Source organism: Danaus plexippus, chromosome 31 (assembly GCF_018135715.1).
Source record: "Danaus plexippus chromosome 31, MEX_DaPlex, whole genome shotgun sequence".
Classification (NCBI taxonomy): Eukaryota; Metazoa; Arthropoda; class Insecta; order Lepidoptera; family Nymphalidae; genus Danaus; species Danaus plexippus.
Window position 1 is genome coordinate 1824069 of NC_083558.1, and position 18576 is coordinate 1842644.

The 18576-nt window shown below is 32.6% G+C and overlaps 4 protein-coding genes across 7 annotated transcripts; 3 read left to right on the forward strand and 1 right to left on the reverse strand.

Moving 5' to 3' along the window:
- Nucleotides 1-1190: 1190 nt before the first annotated feature.
- LOC116778341 (protein HGH1 homolog) lies at nucleotides 1191-2360 on the forward strand. The gene has a single exon (XM_032672318.2). The coding sequence runs from the start codon at nucleotides 1261-1263 to the stop codon at nucleotides 2344-2346; it is 1086 nt and encodes a 361-aa protein (XP_032528209.2). The 5' UTR covers nucleotides 1191-1260; the 3' UTR covers nucleotides 2347-2360.
- On the reverse strand, nucleotides 2355-4904 carry LOC116778342 (gametocyte-specific factor 1-like). Its single transcript, XM_032672319.2, has 4 exons — nucleotides 4746-4904; nucleotides 4180-4355; nucleotides 3979-4107; nucleotides 2355-3499 (listed from the first exon to the last, which is right to left on the reverse strand). Exons 2-4 carry the CDS (start codon nucleotides 4351-4353, stop codon nucleotides 3362-3364), a joined length of 441 nt encoding a protein of 146 aa, XP_032528210.2. The 5' UTR covers nucleotides 4354-4355; nucleotides 4746-4904; the 3' UTR covers nucleotides 2355-3361.
- Nucleotides 4905-5098: 194 nt separating this feature from the next.
- On the forward strand, nucleotides 5099-9034 carry LOC116778246 (inactive peptidyl-prolyl cis-trans isomerase shutdown-like). Its single transcript, XM_061525810.1, has 6 exons — nucleotides 5099-5333; nucleotides 5414-5530; nucleotides 6052-6197; nucleotides 6889-7004; nucleotides 7478-7680; nucleotides 8221-9034. Exons 1-6 carry the CDS (start codon nucleotides 5281-5283, stop codon nucleotides 8963-8965), a joined length of 1380 nt encoding a protein of 459 aa, XP_061381794.1. The 5' UTR covers nucleotides 5099-5280; the 3' UTR covers nucleotides 8966-9034.
- Nucleotides 9035-10142: 1108 nt separating this feature from the next.
- LOC116778484 (multiple coagulation factor deficiency protein 2 homolog) lies at nucleotides 10143-18569 on the forward strand. Of its 4 annotated transcripts, none has more exons than XM_061525790.1 (7): nucleotides 10143-10321; nucleotides 10411-10512; nucleotides 13413-13463; nucleotides 13816-13927; nucleotides 14248-14290; nucleotides 14688-14836; nucleotides 17532-17948. In XM_061525790.1, the coding sequence occupies exons 2-7, from the start codon at nucleotides 10414-10416 to the stop codon at nucleotides 17696-17698; spliced, it is 621 nt and encodes a 206-aa protein (XP_061381774.1). In that variant the 5' UTR covers nucleotides 10143-10321; nucleotides 10411-10413; the 3' UTR covers nucleotides 17699-17948. The 4 variants fall into 4 exon arrangements, with proteins under 4 accessions (XP_061381774.1, XP_032528389.1, XP_061381773.1 ...); XM_032672498.2 differs by lacking the exon at nucleotides 17532-17948 and adding an exon at nucleotides 18183-18569 and having other exon boundaries at nucleotides 10144-10321; XM_061525789.1 differs by lacking the exon at nucleotides 17532-17948 and adding an exon at nucleotides 15444-16418 and having other exon boundaries at nucleotides 10148-10320; nucleotides 10394-10512.
- Nucleotides 18570-18576: the final 7 nt, after the last annotated feature.

The window sequence follows — 18576 nt, forward strand, 5'->3', positions numbered from 1 at the left end:
GTTATTGAAGTTTCAGTGAGGCCGCTTTTTGTTACAGTCTCGCGGCGCCAACGAAAAGACAGGCGGCCGGAAACATTTTCAAAACTACCGAATTCAATACTTTTAAAAAATAATATCCAAATAATCTTATATATAAAATTCTCGTGTCACGATGTTCGTTCCCGTACTCCTCCGAAACGGCTTGACCGATTTTCATGTAATTTTGTGAGCATATTGAGTGGGTCTGAGAATCGGCCAACATCTATTTTGCATACCCCTTAGTGATAAGGGTTGTTCACCCTTAACTTTTTTTTTAACGATTTTTTTTTTCATTTTTTTATGTTGCATCAAAAAATACATACAACCCAAAATTTTTGCTTTTCTATGACCAACCCCTATTTATATATATATGTAAACACAATACGAGTGAACGTTTGTTTCGGCTAATATCTAAAATGGCTGAACCGCGTTTAACGGGACTTATTGGCTGGTAGCTGATGAAATAAAAAGTAACTTAGGGAGGCAGGGCGCATACGGGGCTTTAAAGTTTTGTCATAGTTTCTTGTTATTTTTCTTACGCTGACGGAGTCGCGGGTAACAGCTAGTTTATATAAAACATTACTTTTTCAATAAATATTAAGGCGGCTAAGACTCATTTTAATTATTAAAGTTATCAGAACCTAATTTAAACAAACCCACAAATATTTTTTATAATGTTTCTAAAGTATTTATATTTCGTAATATTTCTAATAATTACCCTCATTATGCACATAGTTAAATATTAAAAAACCTTTATAATGTTTATTTTAAATTAATTCGTCAGTTTTATTATTAATTTAAAAACAGTTCTGAGATATGACAGAAACCTTTGTCTTTTTTATGCCATGGCTTCATTCGCACTGGAATCGTAGAATATTATGCCAATGTCAACCTTTTTATTTTTTTGGGACGAATTATACCTTGAGTACACTGTGCAGACCATTGGGTCTCATATTTTGTTATGCTCGTTTATCATCCATTGAAAATTAAGACCTTTGTTGTTCACGATATATAATTTTCATTTGAAAATATCTCGTCTTAAAGTACGTCAGCATCAAAATATACCAAATAATTTTTAAGTCATATATTTTTTGATTACATTAAACTTATGAAATGTGATATTTTTATAATCTGTACACATCTGTTTGAAATGTCAGATGTCACAATGAAGTTGACATTTATCATATTGCTTCGATGTAAACACTGCGTATATCCACGATATAACCTATAAATTAAATAAAAATGGATCAGGATCCACTGAATGAGCTGCTGGAATTCCTCAAACCAGAGTCTAGGTTAGACCTAAAACACATATCTCTCGACCATTTACTAGGTCTGTCCGGTACTGAAGACGGGATCCAAGTTCTACTAAATAATGAGAAAATAATACAATGTATCATCGAATTGACAGACGATAAAGTCGCGGAAATAAGTAAAAACGCCTTACTTGTGCTCGTTAATGTCACGGCGAACGAAAAGGGTGCGTTAGATTTGTTAAAATACAGACCCAGTAGGAAAAAAAACATAATTGAACTTTTGATCGGTTACATACTAAATCCGGACAAAAAAGATGCTGACGCTGCCTGCATGATACTATCCAACCTGACGAGATCGGAAAACGCTGTCGAAGTGTGCACGGACACGTTCCTACCGCACTTAAACGATTTATTAAACGTGTTTGTCAACACTAGTTACAACAAAACCGGATCTAACCTGAACTACCTCGCGCCTATATTTAGTAATCTGAGCTGCTCCCCGCGAGTCAGGAAATGGCTTACAGACGAAAACCCCTATGTACCGTTAATTAAATTACTACCGTTCTGTAATTACCAAGCCTCCAGCATCCGGAGAGGCGGTGCTATAGGCACTGTTAGGAACATATCGTTTGACACAAACTATCACGAATTTCTACTATCAAATGACATAGATCTGTTGACTTACCTGCTGTCCCCGTTAATGGGCAGCGAAGACTATCCAGATGATGAAATGGAACAGCTACCGATAGCCCTCCAGTATTTGGGCAAAGAAAAACACAGGGACCCCGATATTGATATACGGAAAATGATCATTGAAACGTTGAACAAACTATGCGCCAAACGTAACATTAGGGAGGTACTGCGGGATAATGGTGTTTATTACGTCTTAAGAGAATATCACAAATGGGAGAAAGATCCGAACACTTTGCTGGCGTGCGAGAATGTGGTAGATATCTTAATACAGAAGGAAGAAGAAGTTGGTGCGGAAGATTTATCTAAAGTGGACATTCCAGAGGAATTGAAAGGCAAATTTGAGGAAATGGACAAAGAATATGTTGATAATGTACAATAAACATTAAATTCTAATCATTTGATTTATTTAGAGCCATTTTTATTACTTCCAAGACGCTTGGATGTCATATTATGAAGTGTTTGCTTCCGTTCAGTTGCACTATTATAGAGCAACTTCATCAAAATCAGTTCAGACATGTTACACAATTGTAGAAAAACGGAAATGCTATACATTGATGTAAATATAAACAAATTTCACCTTATTCTAAGACATAACATAGGTTAACATCTCAAAATATAGGTTCATTCGTGTTGTAGAACAAAAATTACAGCTGAAATTAAAAAGGTTTCTACATCTAATAATAAATATTGTATTAAATTAAAGCAAAATACTATTCGTTAATTTTAATTAAGTTATACTTGCATGCATACGGCACTTAGTCAGATAATCATAAGTCAAAAATGTCAGCAGAGATAGTGTTATGCCGTTATTAACAAAAAAAATATGACCCAATGCAAGTAAATTGGTTTGGAACACAGAAAACAGCATCAAAATTAGTCAATCCATTCTAGAGCAACAATATCACTAAATAAAACAATAAAAAACTAATATGTCCTAACTTTTTGGTGTAAAGTGAGACTATATATATATTACATCCATGGTTTCATTGCAGAAATGGCCACTCTACTATTTAGTGAGAGACAAAAATAATATATAATTTAAAAATATGTATTAAGGAAAATTATATATTTTTATATTATTAATTATTAACATTCACACTTGATTATGTCTAGATGTTTTATTGTATAGGAAGTTATATATATTTATGTATGTATATATATATATATATAATAACAAAACCAATACCTGTACTAATTGAAAAAGCACAGGTATATAGAATAATTCTCTTCATGAAAATATCATTCTTTGTATATTTTTTTAAGTCTGAATAACAACTACAGGAATTTAATCTATGGTTCTCGAGATAAACATTGATTTACATACATACATACATATGATTTGTCTCATATAAAGGGAACCAAGTGAGGTCTTAGTGCTAAATGTGGGTTAATGATCAATTCTCCGAGCCCCTGTATGTCTTGATGGCTTCCATTCTAGCCTTCCGTCTCTCCGACGGAGTTGCACCTTTAACTTTGATTATAATATGATGACTTTTCTTAGCTAGATCTGGTTGATAGGACGTCACATTCGACTGTAAACAAAATATATATATGACAAACAAACAAAATTACTTTATATATATACATATATATAGGTATACTTTTTTTTATATAAATGACATTTAATGTATTATTTGATTTTACTCAAAAATAGATTGTATGAGACTATGTTGATATCATCAAAATAAAATTTTATATGAAATTTGATTAATTACAGAATTGCCATTATAGGAGCATGATAGTTCAAATGGCAAAGTGACTCTGATGACACATCACACATGTAGCGGGTACAAATTTTCACTACTTAATAAAAAAAAATTTATTAATTATTATTTAGCTGGCACATAATATATGAAGATATATATTTTGCATGTGATTACTTTATACTTCGCTGTTTGTTTTGCCTGACGAAAAATTTATAGAAATAGTGTAAATGATTTGACATATTTAAAGAGCATTGTAAAACTGATAATCAAGGATATATTACTATTGATTACATGTAAATACTCACGTCTTCCCAATTTTCTTCGCACTGCACATGAGTCGGTGCTGTAACTTCAACTTGAGGACGGTGATCATTGTCAATGACATACATCTGCGCGTCTAGCATTTCACGTTTGGGGCACACCGATATGTGGTACTGGAATAATATTAGTATGTAAAGCCAAACTGTTACAAGTTTATATTTCAGTTAATTTTGCTATCTCCTAACATCTAATTCTACGTCATTTACGACGTGTGTGGTATCAAACGGGCAGGTCATTTTGTTGCAATTAGGGTGCTGTTTACGACACTTCTGAAGGTGGATGTGCATTCGGTAATGCTCTACTTGATGTGCTTTATTGTATGGACAGGTTGTCATCTGATGTGGTGCGGGGGCCGCCATACCTAGAATCGGAATATACTTGGTTAGCAAAAAGGTTTTATGCAATCTTTGTTAGCCTTATTTAAGAGTGCCATAGTGTTTAACTTTTTAATAGGCTGAATTAGTGAGAACGTGTTTGGAGATATTCAATCACAATTCTAGATAGTTTTCATGAATATATCTATGAAATAAAGAGATTGTTGTATTTCTATTAATATTTAGACACATCATCGAGATGAATATAATTAAATGAAATTAATAGTAGTCTGGGTTGTTCATTTGAACTCTTATAATTTAAATATCAACTTTTTGCAAAATAATTGAGATGTACTTGTATCTTTTTATTAACGGTATGTATGGTATCGCATTACTCAAGTGGTATCGCAACTGAAATAATAATCAGTTTTACTTACTTGAATGTATACTTCACTGTAATATTTATTTGTTAATAATATTAAACAATTAAGTGTGTAGAAATATTTTATATTTTGTCTTGACGTCAAAACTCAAACATAAATTCATTTTTCCCCCCAAAGGCATGACATTGAGAAAATGTTTTGCTTAAATGTGACATAACTAAAAGGCACGAATCAAAAATGAAATAGGAAATAATTATTATAAAAAATATAGATTGGAAAATATCAAACACGTAATTTGAACAGTTATTTATAAATCATTTATAATGTAATATCAAATATTCCATAAATGCAGAGTGAATGAAACCATAGCTTAATTTAAAAAAAAATCAAATGGAGGGACTTATAAAATGTCATTACAACTAACAAACTTTTCAAATGATGAAAAGTTTGTATTTATTTGTTAATTAGATATGCTTTTTGTTTGTTATTATTTTTGAAGAGTCTATGTTTTCTTTTTTCTGCTTCGTATAGATTAATTTACGAATATAAATATCTGTTATCCAGAATTTAAAAGTTTTATATTTCTACGATGGAAGAAGTATTTAAAGATCCGGTGCCATTCTCAAAGGGAGTAAGACTACAGTCAGTAATACGAAACAATTAAATGGAAAATAATGTTTTATACAACAAAGGCTTATTATAAAAACGTGAATTTTCTTCAGGGATCTCATTAATGGAGAGTCAGAGTTCCACATCGACCTGGATTTTAAGAAAACTCAAATGGGTTTGATGGGGGCCTGTGACGACGACTTGTTCCCAGATATGGAGGAGAATGATAAGTACATAAATTTGTTATATAACTATCATTTATCAGCCATTATAGGGACACTTGGACATATTTAATTTATGCTATCTTGGACATAAAATTGTTCATGTGATTGTTTTAAAAATATATGGACGCAATCAGCTTATGCGAGTTCAGCTTCTAGATGTCAGGCCTAAAATATATATTTCTTACACCTATGCAATATATAAAAATATTACATTGATTCATGTGAAACTGATTATCAGATATTTTTGTAACTCAAACAAATATCGTATATATTCAAACTACAGATAAAAAATTTAATGTATTCAACAGAAATAATGCAGTCTGTGGATCAAGCAGTTTTTTTAATGTTATTAAGTGTGCAAGAATCTTTTACTATGGAAATGTATAATTAATAATTTTTATCCTAAATGTTCCTGAAGCTATCGAAATTGTTTAAATTCATATAAAGAATTATATTAAAAATTATGTATATTAACTTAAGGATCGAGTTGTATGTGACGGTTATTTTTTATTTCTCTTACTCATCAGCGATACAGATGACATGAAACTATTGGAGGATTCTATGGAGGCTGTGGTTCTGTCGTGCCCCGAATATCGCAGCTTTGACGATTTAGCATCTAAAATGATTGACTGTGTGCCCAGCGGTGATGTAAAGATGTTGATTATTGAAGAAGGTAAACATTTATTTAATACAAGCCACTATATAGCTACCTATTGTTGCAAGTGGCGCCATCTGAGCCGAACTAATTATAATACACTATAGTCCTTAGAATTATTTTTATGTCTGATTATAATTGATTATAATACTGAATCATTGTAATTTTGTAATGGCAACATTTAAGTATCAACTTGTATTTGAAAGCTACAGGCTTCGGCCATTTTGTAAGACATCACCGGAAGTGTACGGAACTGTACCTGGAACACAATATAAATATGGTGTTTAACCGATATCACATTTATTGGGTCCTTTGGATCTCTCTTTACGATAGACTCACCCGAAACCAATCTACCGGCCCTTTTACACACGACAAACAGATTTCTAGAACATTCTAAAACATCCTCACTTATATTTCTATGTACTTGTATACGAACATTAACAATAGACATGTTCTAGTAATCGTTTGGCTAATAGTTTCGCCACTCGTCACGAGATGGCGCTGTCGCTAAATGTCTATTAAACTGAAATCGAAAAATTTTACAGACTATAACAACCATATCATTAATATTGGTCTGTTTTTTAATCTTATATATCTTATTAGTATAATGTTTTCATTCTTTTAACGCCATCTCGTGACAAGTGGACGAAACTATTAGCTAAACGATAATATATATATATATATTTCTTTGTCAATCATATTATATAAGGTTCTGGATGTCTCATACCCCCGGATGCGGTTGTCACAGTCCACTATGCCGCATACTTTGAAAAGGCCAGAATCCCCTTCGACTCTACACTCACCATGAACAATGGGTTGCCATTGGTAGGTATATAGTTAGATATATGTCTGTCTGTTACAAAAACTAGTAAACCCGTTAAAATAGAATTATTTATCATAGTAATAGTTTTATAGAACATGCAGTATTTTTATACTATTTAAGTCATTCATAATAAAAAAGTTTTTATTTTTATTATAAATGTGGTTCTAGCAAAGAGTCGAATTTTTTTTTTAAATATCTTCGGTGTAAAATTCCTAAAAAACTTTAAACGGCTAAAAAGAAATATGTGTGTGTTTGTCTGTGTATATTATGTATATATATATATATATATGTTCGCCCAATGTATTCTGCAAATCCTTTGGACCTACAATGCATTGCTAGCACGTCAGTACACCATTGTTAGTAGTCCAATATTATATATCAATTTTATAGCATAGTAAATGCATTTAAACGATACATCTCATTCATTATCTGTCTACAATACATTAATATGTGAAATAAGATGAATGTATTACAGAAAATGCAGCTAGGGAAGGGCCGTTTCATACCCGGGTTAGAAATAGGCCTCACATGTGTCCACGGACCGAAGGCCCATTTTCAATTGATGCTGTCTCCTCGGGTGGCGTGGGGCGAGAGGGGAGCCCTGCCTCGTATTAGGCCTGATCGAGCCCTATTTGTTATCCAGCTATATGATGTTACAGACGTCTCGGCCCCAGCAAGGTTAGTTAAGACCATTGTGCTCACAAGCGCCATCTATTGTTGAATAGCTTTTATGTATTAATTTTTCTTTACATTAAGAAAGGTTTTATTGAAATGTAAATTTAGGTAGATAGGTCTTTAATATAAATTTAATGACGATATTTAATCAGTTTCAGAGATTCAGCTTGTTGTGTATACATATATATATAAATATATATAAATATATATTGTGTTTACAAATACAATATATAAAAAATAGGGGTTGGTGGTAGAAAAGCAAAAATTTAGGGTTGTATATATTTTTTGATGCCACATTATAAAAAAAAAAATTCGTTCAAAAATAAAAAAAAAAACAGTTTAAGGGTGAACAACCCTTATCACTAAGGGGTATGCAAAATAGATGTTGGCCGATTCTCAGACCTGCTCAATATGCTCACAAAATTTCACGAGAATCGGTCAAGCCGTTTAGGAGTTTAACCACAAACACCGCGACACGAGAACTTTATATATTAGATATATATATAATAATAATAATAATAATAATAAATGTGTGGCTTTCAGGTTCAACGACCTACCGATGGAGGAACAGAGACGGTTCCAGGTGACAATGGAGACAGTGAAATCAATACATTCCCAGGCCAAGGAGCTGTACTCCAAGAAGAAATACCTAAAGGCCATAAGAAACTACCAGCAATCAGTGTCGATTCTGAACATATCCAACACTCGAGACGAAGAGGAAGAGAATAATGTGAAAGATTTAAAAATTAAAGCCTACATCAACCTCGCTGTCTGTTATTACAAACTCAACAAACCCAAATACGTCCTCAACATGTGCGAAAGCCTAGACTATCTCACAGACACGGACAAACACAGCAAAATACTGTTCTACTACGCCCGAGCTCACGAAATGCTCAACAAATACGACCAAGCCGTGACGTATTACAGAAAAGCACTAAAAATCGAACCGCACAACAAAGAGATAGGCGACGCGTTGACAAATTTAGATAAATACAATAAAAAATCAGCTGTCACAGAGAAAGAAATATGGCGGAATGTGTTCAAAACGGATGTAGATAAGAAGGTACGATATAGCGTTGATCGAGATTTTCAAAATGGCGTCCTTGACATGTGTCAAGAATTGGCGGGAAAGGTTGAGTACTCGAGGTTTGATTTACCAAGCGGCTTGACGAAGGATGAGCTCGAATGTATCAAGGACTTATGTTCAAAATTCGAAGGACTGGTTGTCATGGAAACCGGAGAGGGCAAGAAAAAAAACGTGTCCATTGTAAAGAGGTTGTCGAGTTGAGGTTTTAATTTGTATTAGAGGTTTAAAAAGTGAATATATTTTTATTTTGATTAAATGTATTCTATTAAATTTTTGTTTATTTTGATTCTTATCGAAATCAGGACCTTAATTTTAAAGAAATTAGTTAAGGATTACGTAACTTTCTTCCTTCAATATTAGCGAACGATTTAACCTTAACACATATAACGAAGTTAGAACCACTACATTGTTTTAAAAAGAGTGACGTCAGCGTAACTGACGTCATCAATGCCTTGGTCTTCTTGGCTTCTTAGGATATTGAACATAACCTCATAAACAGTTTGACAAATCTTTTATTTCGGAGAAGTGTGATCGCTGTAACAGCCAACAGCTCGAGCGACCCTGTTTTTAATTTTACCATCCCCTCTATTTATATCAACTGACACTCATTGCTGTGACTGCACTTGCACAGGTTATGCGGGTAGCACCTAATAATTTCAACTACCCTCAATTATCGTTTATACAAACAATAGGAATTGCGCCAATATGTACGAGTCAAAGAAATAATTAATTTAAGTACGGAATAATTTGGTCGTATTGAAAACATTTATTCAGTGATGGTTATATAAATATACTTAACTTTAATTCAATAGGATTAATACAATATTTAAGTTACTTGTGAGAGCTTAACACTCGCATTTATTTTGTTTATTTTTAAACAAATTATGAAAAATTTAAAAGTATGAACATCTATTAAAGTATTAGTTATGTTATTTTTGTCCTGTATTTGCTGTTTTTGGCCGGCAGCGTATATATCTATTTGGCAACGTCTTCCAGCATCTCAACTCACAAAAATGAAACTAGTATTATTCGGATTTACTACGCGGATTTTATTATTTAAAAACTACCTCCTCGTCTGCCCGTGATCACGATTGCTGCAAAGTAACCGAAACGTCGGGATTATGTAGTTTTTAAATAATAAAATCCGCGTAGTAAATCCGAATAATACTAGTTTCATTTAAATGAATACTCGCGAAAATCTTAGATCTCAACTCACAAAACTTGTGTTGTAATATACTAAATATAAAATAATTTTATTGAATAGTAATTTAAATAGAAACAAAGAGAAGAAATTTTAATATAAATAATTATAGTTATAAAATATTAACTTGTGTAATATAATTTACAGTGAATAACGGAACGTAAATGTCAAGTGACATATACAAATGACGTGTTATTAGGTTTCCCAACCAGATATTTTAAAACGTCCGCAGAAATTGAATAAAATTTTATCGATAACATCGATTCGATAAGCTATTTTATCGTGTGTCCACGTATCACTTATACAACACATTAATTTTACACACCTTCGCGGTGTTTAAAACAATATTTGAAACGGTAAGTCAGAAATACGAGTGGAACGTAAGTTAAGTTGTGTTTAAAAGTTAGTTTTAAGTGATTTTGTGAATTGTGATAAACGTTTTCAGAAAATGATACGTTTATTGATATTACTGGCGGTGCTACAGTGCACAATATCGCAGCAGTATCAGCAGAAAGTAGCCCCGGGAGTACCGCCACAGAATTATCAGGTAACTTGTTATAATATAACAATTAATATTATAATTTTATTCCAAATAACCGGACTCTAGAAGACCGCGGCGAGATCAAAATAGAATCAGTCTATATAAAAAAAATATTTTTTGTTACATACGAAAACAATTTAAATTTTTGTGTTATAAATATATGTTATAAAATAAAAATTATGTTTGATAAATTAATGAATTACATGAATTTTCGATTAACACATAATATATTATATCATTTATATTGAATTCCTTAACACTTTCTCTTTCTCAACGAAAAGTGAAAGCTTTTTTGGCCATATTGCTATATTAGTATATGTTTTATACATAATATTGCCATATATTAAAATAACCTCAATTCATAGGACTATGAAAATTGAGAGTAAGAATTTTCCTTAATATACATATATATATTGTTGTTACGACTCAATGTGGTTGGATTGTTCAGCTTATCGCGTGATGTCAGTATCGGACTGTGTTTTTTTGATAAATATACCTAAAATTTGGGTAAATACCTAATAATATCGCACACATGATGGTCATTCGACAATCTTTGTATGGAATACTGCCTAATAATGTGTATTACATATAACTTTACCATATATATATATGTGTGTTACTATAAAACTCGGACTGCGGTAAACCCCAAAATTTTCCCGTAAAACCTATGTTTCATCAATTCGTGATGGTAAATGTCCGATATATATGGCTGGGTTAGGTAAATTGGAGAAAATAATTAAGGACATTTCGTTGTGGTATTCATACTACCAACACATAGCTGACAGCACTGGAACTTATAACTTAAAAAAAAAACATCCTCTTTTCCACATTTACAAACGCATGTCGGTAAATCCTGGGTTTTACTGGAAAATCCTAACATTATATATATATATATAATCTTTATACTATTACAATATCGAGCTATGACAAGTTCCGTCTCCAAATTTGCATTAATTACAAACACTGTAATATATATATATATATTTTTTTTTAATTTTTATTAAAACATTGTACGAGTAATTATATTATTGAAAGAATATTAAACACGTGCATTTTTTAATATCTAAGCATAATATAGATAGTTTTTAGCTAGTACCTGTAATTTTCTGACGGCTCAGAAGCTGTCACATAGGAGCGTAAATTTTGTGACGTCATCGTACTAATTCCTGTGTAAATATTCCGATCTTATTTGCGACGGAGGGACGCGACACCGTTGTTCTTCTATAATAATAAAGATTTTTTTAACTTAATTCGCTTAAAATGTCTCAGAACAACGCTTTAGTCTGTGATTTGTATTTTAAAGATGCTCTGTTTTCTTTGTTGATGTATCGTTAAATTTTTTTTTTACTTCCGTAACATAACCCTCATTTACTCCATCGGTTAAAGCACCTGCAATAATTTTCTCAGCCTAATTTTAAACCGCACTTGTTAAATTTTTAATCTCAGTCGTTCCTTTTTTTTTAAATTCAGATCTTTAACTAAAGGGAAAATCTGATACAGCGGTATATTTTATGTGGCTTATGTATTTTGAATTGACTCGTCTGAGTACTCGAGAATAACTAAACTTATAACTTGTAATATACTTGTATTAGACGTAAAGTCGGGATTACGTGCCAGTACGTAGACATTGCAAGTACGTCGATTTTAGATAGGATATGTGACTGTGCTAGACAGAACCACAACCAGTCGTCGTGGTGAGTCCCCTTTCGCAAGAGGTTACTCCTTTAAGGTTAAGTTTGATTAAGCAAATTTCAAAGAACACTTACGTATCTTGAACAAGGGCGAAACAAGAAAATTTTCAAACAAACGACCCGTCTTAATGTCGCGGGCAGCGCTCGATGACGTCATACTTTCATACGCAAATGGCGCGGCGTAGAGTTTTGCAAACTTGCGATTGTATACTAAAATTAAATTTTCTTAATAACTAAATTTAATTAATTAAAACATGTTTATTTGTAAAAGAGTTTTTTTTGCAGGATGTGCTTTTAATAAAAATTAGATTGATAGTTTAGCTTTCCTTACGAGTTCGCACTTCGCATCGTCAAATAAAACAGACAGTTGCCAGTTAATTCACACATCACCGTTGATACTGTCAGTTTGAACGTATATGAATGGAATACTAAATTTTCTGAGTTTAAATTAGTTAATATTTTCGGATGTACTACGCGTGTTTTGATCTACATACTCCCGACGTTTCGGTAACTTAGCAGCGTCCGTGATCACGGGCAGACGAGATGAGAGATCTAATTTCTACTTTTAGTTGGCAAGGCGAACTGGTGGTTAAGTTACGGGTTTGAGCCCGTGGCCTCTCTAGGTTAAACAATTGACCTATCCTGCTCTGATAGTTTGGGAGTCCTAAGCGTGGAAAGTCGAATGTTTTGCTTATATACCGTTAAGATAAGAAAAATATTATTTAAATTACCAATGACATTTCGTTTGTCACAATAAAAACCGTTGCATCGCTCGTCTTCACGATGTTCCATAATTAAAAAATTAAAAAAAAAAAAAAATAAGAATAAGTTACGTCTTGATTGAGCAATACACTCATAATATGGCATTTCGTAATTAAATATAAAATTACAATAATTTAATTTAAAACTAATTTACTATGTGTATTATGATATTTTTATTGATGGGGTTTTTGTGAGAAATTTTGGCTGTATGACGTCATAGTTATAACACGAGCACACATAGTTATCTCGTTAGACGGAAAATAAAGTATCTTCTGCTAATTCTACTCTTATTGTCTTTTGAAAATGAATATCTCAATACGTTTACCACAAGTTCGAAACGTCAAACTGAATAGTTTTCAGTCAGACATTCTTAAAACTACCCACGTGATAGTATCATGAATGAAACTGTTTGCTGTATATAGAAATATATATATATATATATTTCTTTTCCAGAACTATCAACAGCCTCCGCCTCCTCCACCCCCGCAACAGAACTACCAACAAGTAAGTTAATTTAGAACTCACCGTTCTTTAAGTCGGTTAAAAATGTCCCGTATGTATATATTTAAAAACGAATAACACCAATCTTCAACATTGTAATTTTGCAACCTCCCTTCCGCTAGTCATGTTAAAAAAAACTAACTACCCTCAAATAATTTGACATGATAATTCCTTTAAAACATATTTGTGCCATTACTAGTACTTTGTACTGTATTTTATCTTCAAAAGGTTTCAATAATGTCTCGGAAATATATGTATATATTAATGAATGAAAAATATAAAACATGTTCTTAAACAAATTACGCTAAATATCAATTTTAACGCTCATTTATTCGATTGTATATTCTCTTTATAGCAACAACAGTTCCAACAGCCGCCCCCACAACAATACCAACAACAGCCACCGCCTCCTCAACAACAGTTCCAACAAGTCCCTGTACAACAACAGGCTCATGGCCACGGGCACGGTAAGAATAAAGTTGTGACGACAGGTGGCATTAGTTGTCATACCACTAAATATAAATTACTTCACTACGTCGCCGATAGATAGCGCTGATTTGAATAAGAAATAATATTACTTGGTACCAACAGATGGCGCTAACAGGAATATTTTGATCGATCTCATATTTCGTCATAGTCACAAGAAAGGATACTTTAGAATGTTTTTTATATTAATTGTTTTATATTAAGCAAAATCGGACCTTGTTCGTATACAGTCAGGGTATAATATAATTATCACTTACCAAGTAAGTACATTTATATACATATATCGTATTTATTTTTCCAGATCCTCAACTATTGAACGCAGCTAACATCGCACATGAGAGAGAGTGAGTGGAATAATTACAAAGAAAGCAAAATAACTAAGAAAATTCCCTATAAATTTTCTCAATATTTTATCTAAAGTTCCATAATGTTATTTTATTTAGACATAGTGCTAGTTAAATTAAACAGATATGTAATTTTATTAATCCAAGCTATAGTACCGTTGTCTGATATATGTGGTATAGTTATATATTGTGTATGGACATATTTTATTAAGATCGAAGGCCATTTTCATGATACACACACATACACACACACACAGACACACACACACACTCACTCAATATCTTATACGTGGCATTACTCCAACATACCAAATTATACTGAATTGCACCAATTTTTTAACCACTCGTGTAAAAGCTAGCGCGTTTTAAATGATCACTCGCGGTTGACACCACTCAGCCACATCCAAGAGCACCTGGACGTGCCGATAGACGTGTCCAAGATGTCGGAGCAAGAGCTGCAGTTCCACTACTTCAAGATGCACGACGCCGACAACAACAACAAGCTGGACGGCTGCGAGCTCATCAAGTCGCTCATCCACTGGCACGGTGAGTACGCTGGCGGCTGCTTGATCAGACATTCCGATTTAATGATACTAAATTATTAAAAAAATAACCTATTTTTTACGTTTCATTCGTTTTTTAAGGTGATTTTTTGTTTATATCGTGTTTGCTTCTCCCTGTCGGTTGAACTTATATGTTGCGTGTGTCCGGGGCTTGGCATATCATTTTGCATGCATATGAATATTTAAACTACTCAAGATGTATTTAAAAAGCTCACTGTATACTTGCTCCTGTTCGCGACTTTTGTCGTTATCTTCTGTATTGTGTCTGTTTATTTAGCACACGTGACTTATTTATAATACATGTATTGAATTAATATAACACATTTGTGAAACTATAATCAGCGCCATCTATCGTCTGTTTCACGTTACTACATACAATACAACTGTTATGATTTGTAGTCCAATAAAATATTTTAGGCAGGAATAAATTGTCTCTTTTACGTTATTCTGATGTCCGAGCAACATTATAGGGAAATTTCATTAAAATAGGTTCAGTATATTTTAGAGGAAATATCAACAGACGTATATAATGACGATGTGAGTAGGATTACATGATTACATAATGATATAGCTCATGATGACTTCCTTAGAGCAAGGCCATAAACAGGAACAGCAGCCAGGAGTGCCGCCAGTCGGTGAGAAGATCTTCAAGGACGATGAGCTCATAAATCTCATAGATCCGATACTGTCAACCGATGACCACAACCAGGACGGTTACATAGATTACCCGGAATTCATCAGAGCCCAGCAGAAGAACGCTAACAAGGACGGAAAATAATGGCGACACTATTCTATTGTCAGTACGATCTGAATGGCAACACTGATAAAGAGATTCTTAATACTTCTAGTAATGACTCAATGAAGATTTATAATGGGAAGAACATCTAAACAGCAAACTACCCTTAACCAGGGGTTAAGGCGCGAATAGTACTCCTATATAATATTTACATACACGTTTTCCCTAAATTATATTTCTATACAGCGGTCCTCATTTTCTAACATTCCACTAGTGTTGCCAGCACAAAAGTTGTATATATTTTTCTACGAAGTGCTTCCACAACATCAATTTTTTTTTTTTATAACGATCTGTAAAATCTCGAATTAAATAAATCCTTCTCCGTCCGGGATTTTATTTAATATAATTAATTTATTTATAAAAAATATCTAATTATACAATATACTCATTATCTCAATGCGAATTCGCTTCTGGGTTAACAGATTTGAAGTTTGTCACAAACGTGGGTAGTCTCAAATAAAACGAAGCTATTGCTGTCCCTTTCTGTCTTAAGTAATTTTATATACCTATCTCACATTACTTCAAATCTGTAAAATGCTGTCCTCATTATGCAACCATCTCTTTCTACTGGATATTTTTATAGTTTTATTCAAATATAGCTCCACAGCGTATAGAGATAAGATTCGTTTTACAATAACCTAATATTCTTTCCTTGATCTAGAAAGACATGATTGCGATTTTGTGAGAAGCTCGATATGGGTTTATATTTTTGTATGTATTTTATTGGGTTGTGTCTGTCTGTGAGTTGTTGAATAAATTTTGTACGGAATGTGTTTGTTTTATTTGGCATATAAATGGCTTTATACGAAATTACTTACTCAAATTGCAATAATAATAATGAGGTAATAAAGTTTTTTAAGTGTATATTTTCTGACTACCTTCATATAAAAGCGAGGGTAGATGCTCATTTCAATCAATTCACTAATGACGCGAGAGCTCAGTAACCGCTGTGACGTAACATCACTAGCAACAGATATGGTTTTTGCTTGTTTAAAGTAATCTTTGGAGTCCGCAAAGTGAGGACCTCTTTTATTCGGTTATTTGTAATCAAGCGGTTATTCCCCCAATAATCAACACAAAATAACGATTACTGATGAAAAACAAGACAAAATACTCTCATGAAAGAGCTTTTTATTTGCTTTTATTTAGTGTAAGTCTTGATGTGAGAAACTACCTACATAACTGACACGTAGGTTATATGTTACTGTAGTTCTTCCGTGCAGTGGATTTTCTTATTTTGTGCCGTACCAAAAAATATCCCATAAAAAATGGGAATATCGAGAATAGCAACCCATGTTATCACTGGGGTGAGTATTGTTTTGTTGTTTCTATGTATGCGAACACGCAGTGTTGACAGTTAGTCACTCGTAACACCGAGTGTTTCCGAGGACAATGTAGTATTAAAGTAGGTTTTAGATGAGAAACTCGGGGTAAGCTACCGCGATAATTCATCCTTGTTTACTGCGAACAAGTTAGGAAGCAGATAATGATGATAGATTAATATATTTTTTATAAATAACGCCATATTGCAGCTGCCATATTATCTTTTTAAAGTATTTTAATCTGAAACGTTATCACTAGATGGCGTTGCACTCAAAAGCTATTCTGCAATGTTTGACTTAATACATATGACAGTTAACAATTTTATATTTTTAAGTCACAGAGCTGAGACAGTTTTAAATATACAGAATATGTACCCGCAGCTTTGCTTACCCGATAACGTATAATCTGCAAGGTGCCTCTCAATACGTATAGTTTATCAACTAATTATATAATCATATTAATTTTTCACAAAAGTTTTTATATAATATTTTAATTTTTATTCTAATTTATATGCCTTCAAAAACATTATATACATACATATACATATACATGATTTTAGATCAGATTGATGAAAACCACGAAGTTTACACTGACGATCAAATAGAGGCTGTGTTAGACGAAGCTCTGAATTACACAGACTTAAACAAAGACGGCTACGTCGACTACCACGAGTACAGGATTAATTTGGAGAAGGGGAAATTGAAAAGGAGCGGACGAAAAAACTAAACGTTTATACTACGCCCACGTTTAACTTATGCCCAGATTCTATAATTCTTAAAAACGTTATATTTTTAATGTTTCACTTGTTCTCGAAACAGTTCATTGATTTTCTTCATCGGATGAATGTAATGTGCAGTTAACAGATTTTGTGAAAAAAAAACCATCTGTCAACTGTCAAAGTGAACGTCAGTTTTGACAGCAGTAATAGTAATGTGGAAGACTCGCTATTTTTTTATACAAACCGGGCATAAGTGCATTAATAACGAATTTAATCAATTTCATTGTATTTAATTAAATCAATTATTCAATAAATGATCTTGTTTTATTTCTTTTTAACTAAACATTGCGGTTTGCTGTTGTTACGTTCTTAATAATAAAAAAGTGTTTTGTTTGATCCCATATCAAATAACCTTGGATGGATGTAAGTTTAAAATATTTATTTGATATAAAAATGAGAAAGTATTGTTTGTAATTTTGTGTTACTTTTCAGACGATGACGGTGAAAAGCACGAGTCTCCAGTCCAATACACAGATAAAGATCTCTCGGAAATAGTTGAAGGCGCTTTAAAACAGGCGGATCGGAACAATGACGGATACATAGACTATGTCGAGTACAGATCCGTCACGGCATAGACTATAAAGAAATTAAGTGACAGCGCCTGTCAAAATCTATAAATCCAAACTTATTTAAAAAAAAAAAAAATGTTGCCAAAGCAATAAAAAAATAACGATGATTATTGCTATGAGATATGACATAAAATATATTTTATATTATCTATACGAGACATTTGTTTCACACAAAATTTGTTTATTTTTATACATTTATATTATATTGTTGAACGTCTTAGTGTCTAGTCAAAATGGGAATAAAACTATATAATAAA